Source organism: Tursiops truncatus, chromosome 12, assembly GCF_011762595.2.
Source record: "Tursiops truncatus isolate mTurTru1 chromosome 12, mTurTru1.mat.Y, whole genome shotgun sequence".
NCBI classification, from domain to species: Eukaryota; Metazoa; Chordata; class Mammalia; order Artiodactyla; family Delphinidae; genus Tursiops; species Tursiops truncatus.
The window spans coordinates 32,355,394-32,378,265 of record NC_047045.1 but is presented as its reverse complement, the minus strand read 5'-3'; the positions used below and the strand labels follow the sequence as shown (position 1 = coordinate 32,378,265).

The 22,872-nt window shown below is 39.8% G+C and overlaps 1 protein-coding gene across 1 annotated transcript in view; it reads left to right on the top strand.

Annotated features, from left to right (window-relative positions):
• Positions 1-20,625, top strand: part of SIM1 (SIM bHLH transcription factor 1) — a 72,322-nt gene extending 51,697 nt beyond the window's left edge. Inside the window, exons 11-12 of the mRNA XM_073789461.1 lie at positions 12,284-12,686; positions 14,849-20,625. Of these exons, the coding sequence (XP_073645562.1) occupies positions 12,284-12,686; positions 14,849-15,579 (1,134 nt within the window). The 3' untranslated portion in view covers positions 15,580-20,625. The remainder of the gene's footprint in view (positions 1-12,283; positions 12,687-14,848) is intronic.
• Positions 20,626-22,872: the final 2,247 nt, after the last annotated feature.

The window sequence follows — 22,872 nt, the reverse complement described above, 5'->3', positions numbered from 1 at the left end:
TACCACTAAACCTAGTGCTACTGGTCCTGGAAACCCAGGATTTATCCAGTGAGCTAGAGCCATTTCTATATTACCTATGCAAGTTGGGATATTCTTGATCATTTACAGCTGTGTGTGCCAGGACATAAAGGGCCTAATTAAATGTTTATTACCTGTTTAAAATCTTCAGTGCAATGAAGATGCCTGCCAGCCTTTAGGACTTTACCTTCGGATTTATAAGAGGATGTGGATTGTGGATTTCATGGTTGGGAACAGCTCTCTCCATATGGAACCCTATAGGAGAGTCCTTATAGAGTTACACTGGAGGAAAACTGGCCTCTGGTTCCGAGTGCTGATTCCCTTCCAGCTGCATGTCAACCTGACAGCCAACGAGATGTCGACTATGCTTACTTTTCTGTGAGAAAAATGAGTGAACCAAATCCCAGGAACATTTTTGTAACTGTTGGTGGGGGGTTGGATTAAGAGAAGCCCTAAGTCATTTCAAACCACATTTGAGGCATATTAAAAAACTTCTCATGTTTCTACTTCATGAAATATATCAGGAACTTACAGGTATGAAAGATTTCTCACCAGAATATTCTTTGAGCTAAAAATAACTAAAATGTGGATTAAAGGTAAAAACAACATCACAATAAATAACAGATTATACTATAAGTGGAGCAAATCATAACAATAATGAGTGAAAATCTTGTGAACCATTCTTAAAAATTGATTTTGAGAAGATGACAATTTATACCATTTTCTAAAATGAGGGGAGAAGTGGCCAAAATATTTAAAATTTTTAATAATTGAATTTTGAGTCAGTATTTGCTTTCTAATTATTTACAGTGTAAATGGAAATATTTATTGCTCAGTTCCTCTAGTGAAGCCATCCTTGACTCTGGAATGTGACTCAAGATGGATATTTTTTTCTTTTAAAATGTATTCTCTAATTTTTCTTGAAGGTTTCCTTCCTTACAATTTCTAGGTAGTAAAATTTTTCAAGTCAGAAATGGAATCTATTATTTGACTGCCGTTGAGTTACAGTATCACAGGCAAATGTTTTCAGTCCGCCTCCCAGATTAGCAAAATAACTTGCATAATTGTCATTTTAAAATGCATTTGATTTTGACATTAGTTTTTCTCTTACCCTTATGTTTATCGTTGAGAAGACCCCCGGCAATTTCCAATGTGTGTAAGCCAAAGCCGTTCTTTACAGTAAACACGACTCCTGTTCAAGGGAAGCATCCCCAGCAGTGGGGGTTATTTTAATGGACATGCTGTATTACTTTAATCTAACCCTTTTACCATCTGTTCTTCCCATAACAGTGAATGAAAAAAAGAAAAGGACATATTTTATGTTTCAGGGTTACATTAGTAAAAAGTAAGATAAAAGTGATTTAAAAGCATGCATATGTTCTTAGTACAATGCAGTCTGCATCTGTGATGTTTTTTCTCATGGTTCAGATACAAATCAAGAGGAAAGCTGCTCATGCCCGATAGAGTGAAAGTTTTTCATGGAAAACAGGACTTTACCATAAGAGGGTCTCTCTCTATATTTTACAGCTAAAAATGATAAAAATAAAAACCTCAGTGAGCTGCCAGAATAAAAATGGATAACTGTAGCATCTATTGTTGGAACATCTGGTGTTTTTCCTGAGTTGGCTTGCTGCTGCCACATCCAGATGAATGCAGAGCACCTGTCTGGAACATGCTCTTGAGGCAGGAATGAATCTCGTGACTGTTTTCAAAAGGGGAATATCTGTGTTGTAATTGTGGTGGAAGAACGCTTCAGTGCTATGAGGACGTAACCGAGGCTGTGTGGTGTTGGTCTACTGGGGTGTAGAGGTTGGAGAAAACCCCCTTTGTAAGAACATGCTTAGGGACCTGGGATCCATTCCTGCATAGAGGGTAGGATACTGCTGTCTTTGTTATCTAGGTACCTAAGCCTAGATGAGTCCAGGATTCTGGAAGGAGTAAGAGCTCTGGAATTGCATCTCTCCTCTTAAACTTCCTAATCATGTGAACTTGGGCAGTTCTATTTTTTGGTTTTTTTTTTTTTTGAGCTTCATTTGCTGCATCAGTAAAGGGATTAATGATACTTTTAAGATGTTGTGAGCATTTAATGAGATAATGTCTGTGGGATCTCAGTATGGTGACCAGAGCATAGCAAGTATTTGATAATGGTAGCTATCGTTATTGTCATGGGCATTAGTTAGCATAGGCAAATCATATGGTAAATTGCCTCTTAGTCATAGTTCACTTTCCCTTCCCAAGCAGCTACAGTGTTAAAAGAGAGTGATAGCTCCCTTCTTTGAACTCCTAAACGGTACTGTTTTTTTTCTTCATTCAGGCCCTTGCCATTTTTCAACTTGTATTAACGTTATGTTCTGTGGGTTATTTATACCCCTCCTAATATGAACACCTTGAAGGTGGGGCTGTATTTCTCACATCACTTGGCACACTGCCTTGCAAATACTAGGTACTCAATAAATATTAGAATGAATCATAGAATGAATTATTATAAATAGTTCCCATTGAATGCAAATAAAACGCCAGCTGATGGCTCAGACCTTTAACCGGATGAGGTATCAGTCTCTTCTAGAAAGAATGATTCTTTCATGAGCCCTGAATCTCAGAGAGGAGCTGGGGGATGTGGCTGGCATCTGACATCCATTTCTGGCAGGCATCCAAGCTCTTTGCCAGTCAACGTTAGCCCACCTTTGGTGGGTGGCATTTGGTTTCATAGTTATTAGAACCAGGGCATCCTTCGTCTAACTCTTTTTTTTTTTTTTTTTTGGCCGTGCGTCATGTGGGATCTTAGTTCCCTGACCAGGGATGGAACCCGCGCCTCCCGCAGTGGAAGTGCGGAGTCTTAACCACTGGACTGCCAGGGAAGTCCCCTGACTCATTTTTAAATTTACCAATATGAAAGCCTGTTTTGAAAATTAAATTTTAAATAAGAAATAGGGGTAAATTAAGGTGCAGAGTATTCATAATAGTAACAACTTTTCTAAGAAAGAGAAACAGAGGTTTCCGCAAAATTAACCAAAAATTAGTTTCAGTGAACTTTCTTTGTTGATGTAACCTAATTAAAATAGGGAATTGAATCATTCAGTTCCTTAGCTTTAAACAAAGGAGGAAGTGTTGTTACCTTTTCAAAGGAAGAAGAGCAGATATTCTATAGCTCCTAAAATGTGATTTTGTTTTACCTGAAAATAGTCTAGATATCAACAATTGCTAGGAGAACCAACCACAGGTTCCAGCTAGCTAATCGATCATGAGTGTCACTCTCTCTCCACCCTTAAAACAGATCTGTGGGCTTTTAGTCAAAGTTTAAGTGATAAGAATCGTTGGTACCAAAGAGCAGTTCAACTTTGAAAATCAGAGCATTTGGAAGAAAAGGCCCTAATGTTTAAGTGATTGGCCAGTGGCCTGATTTCTTTTTGCAGCTGGGATGTTGATTTTTTAAAAAATTTTTATATTGAAGTATAGTTGATTCACAATATTGTGTTGGTTTCAGACGTACAGCAATTGTGATTCAGTTATATGTATATATAATATATTTCAGATTATTTCCATTATAGTTTGTTATAAGATTTTGAATATAGTTCCCTGTGCTATACAGTAAATCCTTGTTGCTTATCTATTTTATGTATAATAGCTTATATCTGTTAATCCCATACTCCTAATTTATCCCCCACCTTTTCCCTTTGATAACCATAAGTTTGTTTTTTATGTCTGTGAGTCTGTTTCTGTTTTGTACATAGATTCATTTGCATTATTTTTTAGATTTCACATATAGGTGATATCATATAATATTTGTCTTTGTCTGAGTTGCTTCACCTAATATGATATTTTCTTGGTCCATCCATGTTGCTGTAAATGGCAATATTACATTCTTTCTTATGACTGAGTAATATTCCATTGTAAATATACACCACATCTTCTTAAACAGATCATCTGTTGATGGGCACTTGGGTTATTTCCATGTCTTGGCCTATTGTAAATAATGCTGCCATGAACATTGGGGTGCAAGTATCTTTTCAAATTAGAGTTTTTATTTTTCCCGGATGTATACTCAGGAGTGGGATTGCAGGGCCATATGGTAGTTCTATTTTTTGTTTTTTAAGGGACCTTCATACTGTTTTCCATAGTAGCTGCACCAATTTACATTCCCACCAACAGTGCCCAAGGGTTCCCTTTTCTTCACAAGAGATGTGGATTTCTTTATCCTTTAACATACATGTTTTATCTCTGGCATGCCTGTAGGATGGGACTGAAAATATGGCCTCTAGATCAGCCGTCCCCAACCTCTTTGGCACCAGGGACCGGTTTCGTGGAAGACAGTTTTTCTGCAGACGGAGGGTGCCTGGGGGCGGGGCATGGTTCAGGCAGTAACACGAGCAATGGGGAGCGGCAGGTGAAGCTTCACTCACTCGCCCGCCGCTCACCTCCTGCTGTGCGACTGGTTCCTAACAGGCCTTGGACTGGTACTGGTCCGCGGCCTGGGGGTTGGGGACCCCTGCTCTAAATAATACAGTCTAGGGAAAAAAATCATTTTTACAAGATGGTGATATAACTATTCCTGTCCACCAAAGTGAAAGTCGTTAATCAAGGACCTTTACACAATACATACGTATCTAACATTTGCATTTTTTTAAAATTTATTTTATTTTTGGCTGCATTGGGTCTTTGTTGCCATGCGTGGGCCTTTCTCTAGTTGCGGCAAGCGGAGGCTACTCTTCGCTGTGGTGCGTGGGCTTCTCATTGCGGTGGCTTCTCTTGTTGTGGAGCACGGGCTCTAGGCGCACGGGCTCCAGTAGTTGTGGCACACGGGCTCAGTTGCTCCGCGGCATGTGGGATCTTCCCGGACCAGGGCTTGAACCCATGTCCCCTGCATTGGCAGGTGGATTCTTAACCACTGAGCCACCAGGGAAGCCCCAACATTTGCATTTTTAAGAGTACTTTGATACGTATTATTTATTTGATCTTCCCTGTAATCATATAATGCAGGTAGTCTGTTCCTATTCTGCAGATGGAAAACTCAAAGCCCACAGGAGGTGATCTTTTGTACAAGTCATGTTGGATGATAATAGATCAGGGTCCTCCCATATTTGAGTTCAGTGCGATTTCTACTGGAATCCCTAGTTGATAACTTAAAATTACATTTTTTATGCACAGAATATTAATCATCGTTAATGAAAACAAAGATATTTAATTAAATTATAGCTTTATCAGGGCATGTCTCTATTTCTTCAGAAAAATAAGTTTTTAAAAAATAGTCTTTTCCCTAATCATTCTATAAAAATAAGATATGTTTGCTATGTAGGATTTTTTATTTTAAAACACTTACTTTGAGGGAATTCCCTGGCATTGCAGTGGTTGGGACTTGGTGCTTTCACTGCCAGGGCCCGGTTCCATCCCTGGTTGGGGAACTAAAATCCTGCAAGCCGTGTGGCACGGCCAAAAAAAAAAAAAAAAAAAAAGATTTTATACATAAAAAAAAGTTGCAAGAACAATAAAGTATTTTTGCCTACTAAACCTTGGTTCATCAGGGCTTAACATTTTGCCATATTTGCTTTATCATATTCTCTGGGTCTTTTCCCGTCTGCCCTCATTATTTATTTCTTCTGAACCATCTTATAATAGGTTCCATATATGATGCCTCTTTAACGACACCTTACTACTTCAATGTATATTGCCTGGTGTAATGGTTTCTTAGGAGCGGGAAACTGCCGTTTCTGTTAGCTGTTGCCAAATTCCCCTCCATAGCGGCTGTATCAGTTTACATTTCCACCACCGATGCATGGGAGGGAGTACCTTGTTCTCCACACTCTGCCAAACAATATGTTGTCGAGCTTTTGAACTTGGGCTAATCTGATGGTTAAAAAATAGTATCTCAGTGTTTTAATTTGCATTTATCTTATTCAAAAGTTAAACATCTTTTCATATGTTTAAGGCTATTTTAATATTTTTTGTGAATAGTCTATGTCTTTTGACCATTTCTCCTTGTGCTTTCTTTTAGTTTCTTTTGTTATTTTTCTAGCTTTTGAATTGAGAATTGAATTTAGATTTATGCTTTCATTTTTACTGATTTAGGTATCTAAAGCTATATATCCCATAAATCCAGATATATAGTATTTTCATTATCCTTCTCCTGGAAATTCTGTAGTTTATGGTTTATTTGCCTATTTTCCCCAGGAGTTAATAGTTTTGGGTTTTTTTCAGGTGGAAGGGTTTTTTGGTTGTTTTTTTAATTGTTCTTAATTTCTATTTGTTATTCATTGTGGTCAGAGAGTGTTGTTTATAATACTTCTACTTGGTGAAATTTACTGAAATTTTCTTTGTAACCTAATATTTGATCAATTTTGATGATTATTCATGTATGCTGAGGTTTATTCTTTATTATATATAAAGTTTGATATATAACCATAACATTTATGATTTTGTTTTTTAAGTCTTCTGTAGCTTGTCTTGTTTTCTTTGTTTTTTTTTTTTAACCTACTTTATTTGTCTTATACTGAGAGTGGTGTCTTAGTCTCTTACTATTAGGATATTTCTCCTTGTATCTCCTATAGTTTCAGCTTTATGTAGGTGGTATCACCATGCTATTTGATGCATAGACAGAAAGGCAGAAAAAAAGAAGAAAGTTTTTAAGCAAGAGAATGACATCATTAGATGAGAGTTTCAGAAAGATCTCTGAGGTGGTTAGGTTCTGGGAAGCCCCAACACCAAGCCAGGTTGGAGGTTCATGGGGCTCGTTTGTTTTTCCTCTGTCAGGAAGACATCAGCATCAGAAGGACAGAAAGCAGCTTGGTGGTTTCTAGGTGCTGGAGAAAATGGGGAGTTATTGTTTAACGAGTAGAGTCAGTTTTGCAAGATAAAGAGTTTTGGAGATGGGTGGTGGTGACGGTTGCACAGGAATGTGGACATACGTAATGCCACAAAAATGGGTAAGATTGAAAGTTTTATGTTATGTGTATTTTACCACAATTAAAAATAATTTTAAAAAGAAAGGGAACAGTTAAAGAGGACCTGGAAGTGGGAAAACATGTTGTCATAGACATTCATGTATAGGTTTTTGGTTTTTTTAATAAATTTATTTATTTATTTTTGGCTGTGTTGGGTCTTTGTTGCTGCCCGTGGGCTTTCTCTAGTTGCGGTGAGCGGGAGCTACTCTTTGTTGCGGTGCGTGAGCTCCTCGCTGCGGTGGCTTCTCTTGTTGCAGAGCACAGGCTCTAGATGCACAGGCTTCAGTAGGTGTGGCACACGGGCTCAGTAGTTGTGGTGCACAGGCTTTGTTGCTCCGCGGCATGTGGCATCTTCCCAGACCAGGGCTCGAACCCGTGTCCCCTGCATTGACAGACGTATTCTTAACCACTGCGCCACCAGGGAAGTCCCTATAGGTTTTTATATGAATATAATTTTCATTTCTCTGGAAAAAGTGTCCAGGATTGCATACAGTAGGTGCACATTTAGGTTTTTTAGAAAGTGCTAAGCTGTTTTCCAGAGGGGCTATACCATTTTACGTTCCTACCAGTAACGCATGAGTGAGCCAGTTTTCCTTCATCATTGTCAGCACTTGGTATTGTCGCTATTTTTTATTTTAGCCAGTTTAATAGGTATGTGGTGATATTTCATTGTGGTTTGAATTTTCCATTTCCCTAATTGCTAATGATGTTGAGCATTTTTTCATGTGGTTATTTGTCATCTCTTTACCTATTGGGTGAAATGTGTCTTCATGTCTTGGGCACATTTTAGTTTTTTATTGTTGAGTTTTGGGAGTTCTTTGTACATTCTAGATGCTAGTCTTCTTTTATGGAAATGACACTTGTCTGAGGGTGCCAGTTTGGATTTTGCTTGATTTTGGATCCCTTTCCTGTGGCCAGTACTGAGAGCCAGTAAGTATTGACTTGTCTTCATATTTTGGCATTTACTTGTGCTTTTCTTTCAGAGGATAACTGTCTTCATTTTGCCTATGCCCTAATCTCTCTCTCTCTCTCTCTCTCTCTCTCTCTCTCTTTTTCACGTAGTCTCTTAAACATCTCGGTACCCTACTCTCTGTACCCACAGGCTCATAGCAGCTGCTGTTGGACTTTCTTTTTTTTAACTTATAAGTAATTTGAACTTTGGCATATTCCCTGCCTCCTAGTAATGCTGATAACATGGGTCACGTGTGATTTAATCAGTGCTCCGTGATGAACTTATAGTTTCTTGGGGGAAGATGTGTGAAGAGATTCAGATTCAAATGGATGCCATTATCCTTCCTGCTCAGAAGCCTCTAGAATGGAATGATTTATTGACCAAAATACCTCGTTATCCCTATAAAACTTGTGTCATAATGGGATACTTGGGGGGAAATTGATAGTATAGTAAAATTATAACTGACATCATAACCTTTCCCTTATAATCATGACAATAAAAATTCTTGGTCTTGGATTATAGTTCTAACTAATTATCTACTTTAAATAAGTGCAATATAGGAACAGGCATAGGGATCATATGTTTCAACAGTAGAAAGGATAACAATAATTATATCATATAGAATATAAGAGCTGAAAGAAAAGTTCAAGAAAGACTAGGGCTTCCCTGGTGGCGCAGTGGTTGAGAGTCTGCCTGCCGATGCAGGGGACACGGGTTCATGCCCCGGTCCGGGAAGATCCCACATGCCGCAGAGCGGCTGGGCCCGTGGGCCATGGCCGCTGAGCCTGCGAGTCTGGAGCCTGCGCTCCGCAACGGGAGAGGCCACAACAGTGAGAGGCCCGCGTAACGCAAAAAAAAAAAAGAAAGACTAATCTAACCCTCTATGTCATTCTACAGCTGAGGGAAGCAATTTTCCTGAGGTTTCCCTGAGAGTTACTAGCGCGGGTGTCCCTGGAACCAAGTCCTCTTGGCTCCCTGTCCCTTGTGCCTCTTCCATTAAATGGTCCCAACTCTGGTTCAGGCTTTGGTAGGTTAAGTATCATCATGACCATTTTCCTGTTGAGACAAAAGAAATCAAATCACTTGCCCACGACTGTACATGTCATTAAGTAGCAAACGCAGCTGCAAGGGAGACCGGGAGGCTTCGCATGCAGCATTCATTCACACGCTGCATATATTGCCTGGCTGCCTTCCTCCCTTTCTGCCCTCTCTCATTTCTCACATACTTAATGAACACCTGAACTATTTCAGATCAAATTATGGGGTGGTAGTGTTAATAGAGTGTGGTCTGTTTTAAAGGGTGGACGTGGCTCATAGGTTTTGTTTTGTTTGTTTTTTTGTTTTGGCTGTGCCGTGTGGCGTGTAGGATCTTAGTTCCCCGACCAAGGATCAAACCCATGCCCCCTGCAGTGGAAACACGGAGTCTTAACCACTGGACCACCAGGGAAGTCTGCAGCTCACAGCTTTGATGGTGCACACACAGGTTCAAGTTTACAGGCCTTCTCTTAAAAAACAAAGATTTACGGCTAGGCTTTTCCTCCGTACCTCTAAAGCAGTGGGAGGGCTCAGTCTAACTGAACCACCCAACTTCTGCCTGCTTGAAGGGCAATGCCCTTGCTGCAGTGGTTTCCTGATTATCGACAAGAGGCTTATCTGTCAGATTCTTCTTTGGGTGCTCTTGAAATGTGTACCTCAGGTACGCCAGGGTTGCCTCACGTTGAATTTTCTTTGTCAGCGAAGGACAGAATGTTCTTCTCTGCTGCGCCAATAGCACTTTCCCATGTACACTCAGGGAAGGTTTTTCCCCCTCTCAACAGGGCTCAAAAGTCTTGACTGGAGTACTTCAGAAATAGGTCTGGTTTATACTTTTATAAAAACAAGCAGAGTCTGGGCAATTCCTAGTGTGGAATAGCACTGATGATCTGAATTTTTCCTAGGCAAGCACATGGATGGTGCTACCAAAGGGCAAATGGATAGCACTTTGGTCCCCACTCAATAAGGAGAGAGGGTGGCAATCCCCGCTTAGTGAAAGTGAAGGTGGCATCTTATGAAAAGAGAGGCTGTTGTTCACGGAGAGAAAAGGCAGATAGCAGGTGGAGGCGTGAGGTGGAGAAGTGGAGCTCGGGGTGCCTCGATGTGTCCATCCTACAGGCCTGCGGGAAAGAATTTATATTTTCTGTTGTTGTTTTTTTTCGGTACGCGGGCCTCTCACTGTTGCGGCCTAACCCATTGCGGAACACAGACTCCGGACGCACAGGCTCAGCGGCCATGGCTCATGGGCCCAGCTGCTCCGCGGCATGTGGGATCTTCCCGGACCGGGGCACGAACCCGTGTCCCTTGCATCGGCAGGCGGACTCTCAACCACTGCGCCACCAGGGAAGCCCTGGGTTTTTTTTTCTTGATGGAATATGCTGATAGTCCATATGTACATTTGGAAAATAATTAAAGTAATATTAGAAATGGTTGTGGAAAAGTTTTGGACCTGGAATTGGCTGGAACTCTGTCCTAAGCATGCTGTATTTATCAGTGTACTTTGGAGTTGCCCCAGAGGAGCCTCTATACCTCATCTCCCTGGCTGAAAGGGACCCTGGGAGGAGCTGCCTGTTTGCACTGAGCTGGGAAGAGCTGGGGATTCTTCCTCCTGTTCAGGGTGGGGCTAGTAGGAAGGGGAGAGTTTGCCTTGTCCTGTGAAGAATTCATCATTGGTCAAATTTGCTCAACTAGTGTGTGAGAGGTGAAGAACACTGGAGCCTGGGAATGTCTCCTCTCCCTCCCCACTTTCTCACCACCACACGTGCAGGTCCCTCTTTCTTCTTGAGGGTAAGAAAGAGAACGTAGAATGGACTTGGATTTATATTTTGGTTCCTGAGACTGTAAAGCAGCTCCTGCCACTTTTCTAGAAATCTCTCTAACGTTGAAACTTTTTTTTTCTCCTCTCTTCCTTACCAGTATTTTCTCTCAAGTGTAAAACAACGGTTTAGAGTACAGGCTTTGAGACCAGATAGACTGTGGCATGGCTGTGGCATCTTATTAAAACTCAGTGATGCAGTGTCCTCATCTATAAAATGGAGCTATGTTACTGTCCAGATGGTTATAAGGATTCATTGATATAATATACAGTGAGTAGTTAGCATATTGCTGGGCACACAGTAAGTTCCCAGTAAATGACGTCTATTATTGTTAGAGCAGGTAAACTCTCTATGGTACCTAGAACTGTGTTTGGCATTAGGTAACCAAAAACTGGTAGAAAATTATATTACTGATTTTAGTGGCTCTTGAGGAACTTCAAACTGAGCGAACCTCCTAGGGAGGTCCTCAGAGCCTTTTTTGTTTTCTTTCAAGCACCTGACCAAATACTCTGGCAACAGGTGAGCAGCGTGATTCCAGCAACAGCCTGCAGCTGTGCTGTCCTGATGAGCCTGTGCATATTTGAAGTTTCACTTTAGAAAGCAAGAAACACATCCTAGTGAACGGGCCTAGCTTATATGGGGCAAGACTTTCCAAAGTCACATTGAGACTGAATTAAGTTAAGCATTTATTCACTACCTTGCCATGTATCCAGCATGGCCCCCAGAGAGCTAACAGTCCAGTGTGAAGCCATAAAACTTATTTTTGTATTGCTTTTTAAGTAAGAAAAAAATGTGAAAAGTCAATAGGAATAAAATATGGTGCTCTCTTGGACTCTCCCTTTGGCAGTACCATTTGTGTAGTGATGGAGAACTTGGGCTTGAATCGTTGCTCTGCCACCTGCTCACCCTGTGGTCTTGGGCAAATCATCTCCGCTTTTAGGGCCCTAGCTTGCCTATCCATATAATGGGTGACTAATATCTCCACTTAAGCGCTTGTAAGAATTATGCGGAGTAATTCACAGGAAGTACCTCCAACAGTGCCTGGCGTTTAGTTCAGTCCATGTTTGTTATTATTAGTTTTATCTCCTCCTTCCGGCAGCCAAAAGGATTGTCTTTTGCAGTACCATGACTGAGTAGGTGATCCAAGTCAGGGGTGTCCAGAGTGGTGATAGGGTCTTATTTTGGTGCCTTAAGCCCAATATGACCTTAAGGGTGCTTTCAGACCTTGGGGCCTTTTTTTTCTTTCTTTCTTTCTTTTTTTTCCTGTTTGTTTGTTTTGTTCTTTTGCGGTACGCAGGCCTCTCACCGTTGTGGCCTCTCCCATTGCGGAGCACAGGCTCCGGACGCGCAGGCCCACCGGCCATGGCTCACGGGCCCAGCCACTCCGCGGCATGTGGGATCTTCCCGGACCGGGGCACGAACCCGTGTCCCCTGCATCGGCAGGCGGACTCTCAACCACTGCGCCACCAGGGAGGCCGGCCCCTCTTGCTTTCTTTTGAAATGTACTTTTCTCACCCTCTCGGTTTCAGTACTCGGGATTTCCCGCGGAAAGATCTGAATCTGATCACGACAGCCAGTGGGGCGGCAGTCCTCTGACAGACGCGGCCTCCCCTCAGCTGCTGGACCCTGCGGACCGGCCGGGCTCTCAGCACGACGCGTCGTGCGCCTACCGGCAGTTCTCGGAACGCGGCTCTCTCTGCTACGGCTTCGCGCTCGACCCCTCCAGGCTGGTGGAGGAGAGGCATTTCCACACCCAGGCCTGCGAGGGCGGCCGGTGTGAGGCAGGCAGGTACTTCCTGGGAGCGCCGCAGGCGGGGAGGGAGCCCTGGTGGGGCTCTCGCGCAGCCTTGCCCCTGACCAAGGCCTCCCCGGAAAGCAGAGAAGCCTATGAGAGCAGCATGCCTCACATCGCCTCGGTCCACAGGATCCACGGTAAGGGCGGCTCCAGCGACTCCAGCGTTGCGCCTCTGGGCAGATTTATCCTGGTCCAGCTTTGACCCTGGAGTGATCCCCACCCAATGGTTTCCTCCTTGAATTTGCAAATCAGAAACTCTAACCAATGGGAATTTAAAAACCAAATCCACTCTTTTGAGGTGTATTAATGTTGCTGATGTTTGCTAAATACATTTGTTTCGGGCAGGCGAGTAAACATGATTCCCATTTTAACACCAAGGAAAAAAAAAGTAAAGAAATTAAAGTGAATTGTTAAGTCTATCGAACTTGTAATATGTATGCATCTAAATTTCTCATTTTAACATCAAGAAAAAAAAAGTAAAGAAATTAAAGTGAATTGTTAGGTCTATTGAACTTGTAGTATGTATGCATCTAAATTTCTTCTGTATTATTTTATTCTGTATTCTCAATGTGGACCGGAGTAGTTTGGGGCTCATCTAGCAGGGTTTCTCAATGAGGGCACTATTGGCGTGTTGGGGAGACCTGCCTTTGTTTTATGGCCGATCGCTCATGTCACAGGTGTTTTAACCTCCCTGGTCCTCTGGGCATGAAATGCCAGTAACTGTCCCCTTCCCCCATTATATGGCAACCCACAGTATCCTCTGTGAGTTGAGGATGCAGTGAGGTGTGGGACCCATGGGGATTTTCACCTTGGGATTATTACACGGCTCTACAAACACACAGAAATGGGCGCTGCAGTTAAAGCCTTTAGTGTTATTAATGGTCTTCTTTGTCCATTTCAATGTAAACTGGTCAGGGAGAGCTCATTCTGTCCATTCCAAGCTTAGGTCCAGGCAGGTCTTGAAAACCCTTCCCATTTTCTTAAAAGTCAGTGACACTAAGGTGGATCCAATGGCTGTGCTATTACTCTTCTTGCTGTGTCTCTAGGATAAGAAATGTGCCAGACACTGTTGTTCTCACACATAGACGTCTCCTGCACATACCCCCTAGGCACTTACTGTTTTCTATGAATGGTTTTGCTTTGTTTCCATTTTTGCTTTCTATTTTTCTGCTTTTATTTTGAATTTCTCTAGTTTGGTAGCCTGGGAATGAAAACCCAGGGCAAAGGGCAATTGCTTACCCAAGAATGGAGTGAAGTGAAAATCCTGCCTTAACCCACATGGTCAGGAGGAAGATATTAGAAATAAAATGAGAAGAAAAGGGAAAAGGAAAGCAATGACTAGTGTGATCCCAGGCTTCTCTGTTGCATTAAGCAGTTTACAGCTTTCATATGTCCCTTCCTGTTTCTCTTCTCTCTTTTTATATTGGCTTCAGACTGTTTCGAGAATAACGTAATTTATGGAATAATATTTTAGATGCACTTTTCCTCCATATTAGATCTCTTTCCTTGGTTCAGAACAAGTTGTTATTAACATTTAAAATATTTATGCTTATTTCAGAAGCAATATCAGGGTTACTGTATGATTATGTGTGAAACAGATTTTTTTTACCACTGGATTTGAGAAGGCAATATTTATATTTTTAATTGGAAATATATATATATATGTATATATCCAGGCACACATATACACACACACACTTATATGAATATGTATACATATTTTAAACCTTCAAATAGTTTAATAACTTCAAATAGTTTAATTACTAATGTTAGAGCTTTATTGTAACTCTACTTAAGAAACATGTAGCAATTTTAACATTTTAGGTCATTTAGTTGGAATTGAGAAACTAGTCCAGCCTATATCATCATCTTCCTCAAACCCAATGGAAAGCATTAGCTAAGCATCACTTCAACATAACACTTCTCTAGACAATAACAGAAACCAAATCCTATGTATTTTTCTTTTATTATTTACAGTCAGACAGGTCCAGGGACGTGCATCCATGGACAAGTATAAACATACTTTACTGTCTTGCTAATTGGCATTCACAACCCACGAACAAGGTTTACCTTCCAGAAAACATGTTATAAACTTCATCTGCACTTAAAAGCCACTGAGAACTATGAATTCCAGGACAATATGTTGACACTGTCATGTGAGCCTGTGTCTGTTTCAAATATCGGTGCATATATTAAAATGGAAAAATATAAGGTTTCTTTTAATAGGAAAAAGAAATACACTTACAATACTGGGGGTGATTTTTGAGACCACTTACTTTTTACTTTTTCTGATTTCTAGGGCGAGGTCATTGGGATGAAGACAGTGTGGTCAGTTCTCCAGACCCTGGGTCTGCCAGCGAATCAGGTGACCGATATCGCACTGAGCAGTATCAAAGTAGCCCACATGAACCTAGCAAAATCGAAACTCTGATCAGAGCCACCCAGCAAATGATTAAAGAAGAAGAGAACAGGTTGCAGCTGAGGAAAGCCCCCCCAGACCAACTGGCTTCCATTAATGGAGCTGGGAAAAAACACTCCTTCTGTTTTGCAAACTACCAGCAGCCCCCAACGACAGGCGAAGTCTGCCACAGCTCCGCTCTTGCCAACACTTCACCATGTGACCACATCCAGCAGAGAGAGGGAAAGATGCTGAGCCCCCGCGAAAATGACTACGACAACAGTCCCACAGCACTGTCGCGGATAAGTAGTCCCAATTCAGATCGCATTTCCAAATCCAGTTTGATCCTAGCTAAAGACTATCTACATTCGGATATGTCTCCTCATCAGACGGCAGGAGACCACCCTGCCGTCTCTCCAAACTGCTTTGGCTCTCACCGGCAGTATTTTGATAAGCATGCTTACACATTAACTGGATACGCCCTGGAGCACTTATATGATAGCGAAACTATTAGAAACTATTCCTTGGGCTGTAATGGCTCACACTTTGATGTAACTTCCCATCTACGGATGCAGCCGGATCCAGCACAAGGACACAAGGGAACATCTGTTATAATAACCAATGGAAGCTGATGTTTTTTCTAAAAGATTTTGTTCTTTAAGGATCTCTGAAACATATTTATCATTTAATGCCCCATTACCAGCATTTACAATGCCACAGATTGTTAGAGTGGATAATTTAAGTTACTGGGTATTTGACATGTGTTCTTGTGAAATCAAAGATAACAGCACTGGCATTCAGGGTTATACACAGGTAATGGAGCTAAAGTGAATATACAAATTGCCCCTCTATTTATATGGGAACCAGGATAGATAAATTTTGAATTGAAAAATACTTGTGTAGTATTAAGTGAGCATATATATCACATGAAAGGACCGATGGATGACAGCAATCATTATGATGATCCAGTGAACTTCATACACACAGATCACTCTCCACAAACTGCTATATATACTTTACATATGGAAATATAGACTATATATCATAAATATACCCCAAGTGGGTAAGTTTCCTTAACCCTAGTGCATTAAGCATCTTAAAGAAATTTCCATTCCCAAAATAACTAAGAAAGAGATATATCTTGTAAACTGCTTTCTTCTTTGTGGTTTCAACCATCCAGCTCATTTCGTTCAGGCATAAATTAGGGAAATGGTTCTGGATATGATACAAGAATGAGTTTTCACCTGGCATCCATTATAAGCAATCAGGAAGTGGTGATTTTTCACCTTACTTTTGAGTTAGACAAAGAACAGGATCACACTGACATAGCGGTAAGGGTTTTTCTAAGTAAAAACACTGAGATATTGGGACACATATCAAAAGCCTGGTGTGCCCAACTGGAAATAGATTAGTAGAGATGGAAAGGCCAGAGGCAGAGAAAAATGAAATGATATCTCAAAACAAACAAGTTCAGGGTCAGCATATGTAATCAACATATTTGGGGCTTGTAAAACTAACCAAATAAAAATTCAAACTAGGGCTTCCCTGGTGGCGCAGTGGTTGAGAGTCCGCCTGCCGATGCAGGGGACACGGGTTCGTGCCCCGGTCCGGGAAGATCCCACATGCCGCGGAGCAGCTGGGCCCGTGAGCCATGGCCGCTGGGCCTGCGCATCTGGAGCCTGTGCTCCGTGACGGGAGAGACCGCAGCAGTGAGGGGCCCGCGTACCACAAAAAAATTCAAACTAATTCACCAAGAAAAAAAGGCTGATAAGTGCAAAAAACACACACACACACACAAAACTAAGGGAAACCAGTGAATGCTACATGACAGCAGTGTGTTTGAACACATTTCAAAGCACAGATGTGCAAATGTGACATGTGGAAAGCCTCAGGAGAGAGTCTAAGATAAAAGCCTAGGCTGACAGACAGGTGGTTAGAAGGGTACAAGTAGTACTCTGACTGAAGGAACAGGCAAAGCGTTCATGATTCCATATTGTTTGTAAACAGCAAAAACAAACTTGGTCTCGAGTTCATGTGATACAGTAGAAAGACCAGCAGACTAGATGCCGAGATCTCTGAGTTCCAGTTTGACCCTGCCTGTAACTTATTTTGGGAGCACAGATGTATCACTGACCACACCTGGGCCCCAATTTCTTTATCTGTATGGCAGCTCTAAAGTTCCAAGGGTCTGTGGTTCGTTCTTGCAGCAGCACTGAACTTGTTAACCAGTTATCTCTCTGCTGTGAGTTGTCAAGGCTCATCATTCTGGCTTACCTGCACTCATACAGAGGTCTAGATGCTTTGAAACTTAAGCAGGTGCATGGGCTCTTTTAGGCATATTATAGTTACAATCAACTTTCTAGTTCAGCCGAGGTATAGATGGTAGAAACTGATGAGGGAGAAGAAAAATAAGTAAGATTTATTTAATGCATCATTCTCTAGTAATCAAAGCAAAGTGACATAAGTGATTAGAGAAATTTTATAGAAAATATTTCCTAGGAGTCCCATGCCTGAAACTCTTGCCATATGGAAGGGGGGAGGGAGGTATTAGAACTTACATTTTGAAGACAGAACATGACATTGAACACTCAGGGATTGGTAGTGTATTTTCATCATTTAACACAGTTATTTGGCAGTCCAGAGGCAGGTGACAATCTGAATGATGGTAATCTGAGAGATGAATATGGTTGTTTGTATGTGAGAAAGGAGGCTACATAAAATTAAATAAATAGCTCTTGGGTATGACAGCAACGTTTGTGCTGTAAATGAAAAAGGTGCACGTGAGTGAGAAAGTTAGTGGTTATCATATATACTTTCAAAAATGTTAAAAGAACAATAAAAACTAAAATTTGAACCATACAAGCAAAAGTATTTATGGAAAACCCTGGAGCACTTAAAATGGATTTTTGATCAATTTGCAACATGAAGTAAGGTTTTCTGAATGCTAAAGTTTTTGCAGAATTCTGTAGATGGACAAATGGTTCAAAGGCACAGATATCTCAAGAATATGGAGCATTTTGGAAAGGAAATCTACACAGATGGGTTTTACTAATGGATACACATTCTACCAAAAATGTCAAGGACAGATGGTATAAAAGAAATGGAATCTTAAGAATCAAGAAAAATGAATTGATATGAAAGAAAACACTGTCATAGTAATTTCAGTGGGATTTTCCTATGGAAGATAGTTAACTGATGAAAGAAATAAATTATGAACTCTACAATTAGGGGGTAGTCAGAAGGAATAATGCTCTTTAAAATGGTATGACCAATATTTTTAAGTGAAGACAGAATTAACTGAATTACATCTTGATTAAATTTTTGGTAGATTGATCCAGTTTCAAACACAACCTATTTATTTAATTTATGTCTCAATAATTCTATGGTAGCAGCTTTATTACATTTCATATAATGCCTATATATGTATATGTATGTTCCCATTTAAAATTAGACTTAAATTGGCTTTAGTTTTAATACTTGATTTCCATAACTTTGCTAAATGCTGAGAATTGACTGAAATAGAGAAGTGTGATTTTTATATCACTTTGGGGATTCATAAAAATGTGTTACATCCAATTATTAGAACAATATGTAACCATTCATTAGATGATGCAAACCTCATGCTTTCTAGTAATAGTAGGAGTATCTTTGTTTCCCATTTTACCTGTCTGCCCTACCTAATTTAAAAATTTGGATGACCAAAGAAATAAATGAATATTTCCCCATCTTCCTTGGGAAAATTTAGTTAAAACTATTATTGAGAATATACAGATTTGATGTATTATATTTGGATGCATAATATTAACGTCACAATCACTACAGGTCAGACATTTAGGTGTGTCACACAGGTTTTTTGACATACTGTGCTGAATATAATGGGCTAGCTTTTTCTAAACTGTGATTGCCTGATTTAGGATAATACAACACAGGGCTGGTGTGACATTCAATATGAGACAGGATACAATAAATGATTTGCCTTCAGTATTATACAGAAAATTCATTTATTCTTTTTTGATTATATTTTATAGGACTAGAATATTTTCATGGGGTGCTATTCTTAATTGTTTCTACACCCTGCTGCCACATGCTGCTTCTGGGCAGAGAATCCCACTTAAGCTAGGCTTTAATGGGCTCTTCTAGAAAAGGATAATATGCTTCATTTTCTTGTCTTTTTAATGGTGGATGAGGATCAATTCAATAAAAGATCATTTGGAAAATATGCATAGACATTTTAAAATAAAAAGATTTTTTTCCCAATACCTAGACCAAATAAGTTTGATAGAAGACACTACAGCTAAAGAGACCTTCTGAATACAGATATAATATTTTATAGCTCTCTTGCTTTCTTTTAAGAGCTGGATGTTACTAAACTATTCAGTGCAATTCTGTTAGTACTAGTAGTATTTGGAAATGACAGAGTCAATGCTGATGTTTGGAAAACTGAGGATTTGGCCATTTTGGGGTCACTTACCTTGCCCAGAAGAATAGCTTATGCTTCAATGTACTCTGATTTAAAAAGTTTGAGTGCCCAGATTTGGTACCTTCATTCACTCAAATTACAGGACAGAAAGACACATCTTGTTTTCTTAATGACTTAATAATGAATGTGAATCCTATGGTTCTCCAAATAAGTGATTCAACTTTCATGTCAGTGTCAGCTTTTGTGAATAGGAATTTGTCTATAAGACAGCAAAATCAATTCGTTAGTCCTTCCTGGAAAATGCATTGTGGATAAAACATTCATTTTCATTCTAAGCCTCAAATGAATGACAGAACAGCTATGGACACATGCCTAGAAAATATTCTTGGGAGAAATTTCTGTGTGGGGCTCATTTCTTGTGCACAGGAGTTGTACGGGTAATGCTGAACTCAAAAAGTGAGATTGTGCTCATATCCAAATAGGGTTTGCTCAGAGTTCCTTTTCTAGGACGGTATGCAGAAAGGCTGTGTGTATGTATAGTACACACACACACACACACACACAACACACACACATGCACACACAAGCAATTGTAAAACAAGTAACAAAGTTCTGTTCTGCTGTGCTCCTTAAAAACTGATGGTTCACATAAGAAATCCTAACTGATAATTTAAACCAAACATTTATCATTTTATTTATTACAGTTTTGCTGCATGGGAATTTGCTTTCATAAGCCTATATAGTTTGTCCTAATTTGCTGATCCGGAGCACATTTAATCACAGTTGAATTTGTACCCAACAACCCTGGTGTGTTTACATTTCAAAAGAAATGAAATTGGCATGGAAAAAATTTTAGAAGTACTGTAACTTTTTTCCAATATTTTTCCCCAAAGGGAAATATTTCAAAAAATGAAACATATGAGTAGGCACTTCAAAAAAAGATAAAATATTTTGTTTGTTTTTTGACTGACATGCTATAAAAGGATTATATTTGTGAAAGAAGATACTGATTGCCAATATTTCAAATACCATCTTGCAATGTATAGTTTTTAGTGATATCATAGTATAAATCTGTAATTTGAACTTTTACTTTGGAATGTAAAGTAGAAAATATTAGCTATGTCAATGATATCTTGCAAAGTGTTCCCATTTATAATTATTTATATTGTAAATAGCTTTCTGAAGTAAATTCGAAGTTAATGTGCATAAAATGTATTTATTATGTGAGGAATTTTTTGGTTTAAAATATAGTTACCAATATGCAGTTTGAGTCTGAATTATTTATTGAAAGGAAAATTTCTATAGGACAAAGACTGTCAACTAGAAGGCTAGCAATGTAAAGAAATAAGGATTGTTTTAGCTCTAGATTCTCTTGAAATGGGTAACACGCCCACACACACACACACACACACATTTTAAGAGACCTAGTAATAGAAGCTTACACATATGCACAGTAACTATTAGGTAACGGATCTGATTTTCATTAGACACTGGAGAATGGTTTCTCAATTTTTTATTAGAACATCTTAAGCAGGACTTCTTTGGTCTCCACTTTGCTAAAATAAAGTGAGAAATTTGAAAGTATAGGTTACATGTTTAATGTCCAAGGGGGAAAAATAAAACCTATAATATTGAGATTATCTAATTTGAATATCTAAAACTAGTTTTAGATAGTTTAAATTGTCTCATGGATATGGCCAAATCCTTATAAATTGTCTAATTTAGACTATCTAAATTAGATAGTCTATTGATTATCTAGTTTTGAATATCTAAAAACATATTAAAAACATAGCTTGAATAATTTTTATTTTGGAATCCAAAGTATTTTTAAAATTTAGAAATTAGGAATTAAGGTCAAACAAAAAATAGATTGCCAGGTGGTTCTCTCTTTTTTCATTTTCATAGCCCCCAACATGGGAAATCCGCCTCCAGGGATTTCTGATTTACCTCGATGTATTCCAGAAGTTGTCAACCATTAGCCAATTCAACAAGGCTACACGATATAGTTTTAATTCATTGGAAATGTTATTTGTATTTCATTAAGCTTTTTGACAAAGCTGCACAAAGTATTGCCATTAACATTACAGCATTTATCAGATATTTTCCTACATGATCCTTTAAATACTTGTTTTAGTGCTTTCATTTCTGAAAATAAAATTGTTTTCACCTACTTTACACTTCAAAATAACTGCACTTCCAAATTAATTCACAACATTTATGGAATTCATATTATATGCCCCACATGGGATAGACACCAGAATCTTTCTCATTGAAGGACATTATAGGAAAGCACATACGGAGGGTCTTTGATTTTCCTGATGCGCTTTGAAAGTGCAAATTCTTTAAAATGACAAGCATTTATTGAATCATCATGTGCCAGGCATTGAACCAAGCTCAGATTATCACTGAAATCTGGATAGAGACCATCACAGAGGGAAATACCAATATGCTCTATTTCATTGATGAGGAAAGGGAGACAGAGTGATTAAGTAACTTAGTGACACAGCTTAAGTAAGTGGTGGAGATGAAGGATGAACCCAGGCAGGTTTACTCCAAAACACTACCTTACCTAATTCTGCTTTCTTTATATAAACAAACAAACAAACAAATAAATAAATCAAGGAAGTGAAAGAAAATATTGTCTAAATGGTTGCAGAAAACAAATCCCTCAATCCAGTCAGCAGTGGTTCCAGTAGCCCGATGCGTGGTGTTTGAGCTGGGCTAGCTCATTCTCCATTATCACACTGACACGTGACGATGGGTCCAAAGAAGACAGAGGCCGAGACTGCTTCTTCCTTGCACGATAGTTTGCCTTCCTGCTGAATGAGTGTTCTGATGTTTCTCTTAAATAAGTGTGATCCCAAGAAAAGTCCAGGGCTTAAATAAGCTACAGGCAAATTATCCTCACAGGAGCCCCGTGATAGTTGAAAAAAAAAATTTGTGTCTTTCTCAATTAACAAAATACAGGTGGGTTAAATAGTAAGTAAAAACTATACATTATTTTCATCCAATATTTTCAAGATATGAGCCAAAACAAAAGTAGTACTTTTTCATGATTGTCATTAAATACTGTTTTGTTTCACGGAAAATTTTCCTTCCTCTTTGGATAAAGACCAACCAAAGCCCACTCTACCAAGAACCCCTGTGTGTCAGTATTACCTGTATTATTTCAGGGCCTGGTTTCAAGGGTACTCTGCAGGGAGAGCGTTAGAGGGCTGTTACAGCTACCACCTTATGTATTTTCCTCACATGAAGAGAAACCGCCCAAAAGTTATCTGACAGAAAGACTGCCCCTCAGAACACAGACGATTCCCGTAAGGTGTCCTTAAGCAATGGTATGAGCTTGCCGGCATCGGTCTGTCTCTGGCTCCCTCTGTGTTGGTGGTAACTCCTGGGTGCCAGCAACCCAGACAGCCTGTCCAGCCATCCCTGGTCCCTGGCCTCCGCCTCACAGTATCAGGAGGGTCGATCCTCTGTAGCACTTTTTGGCCTTTTCATAATTATG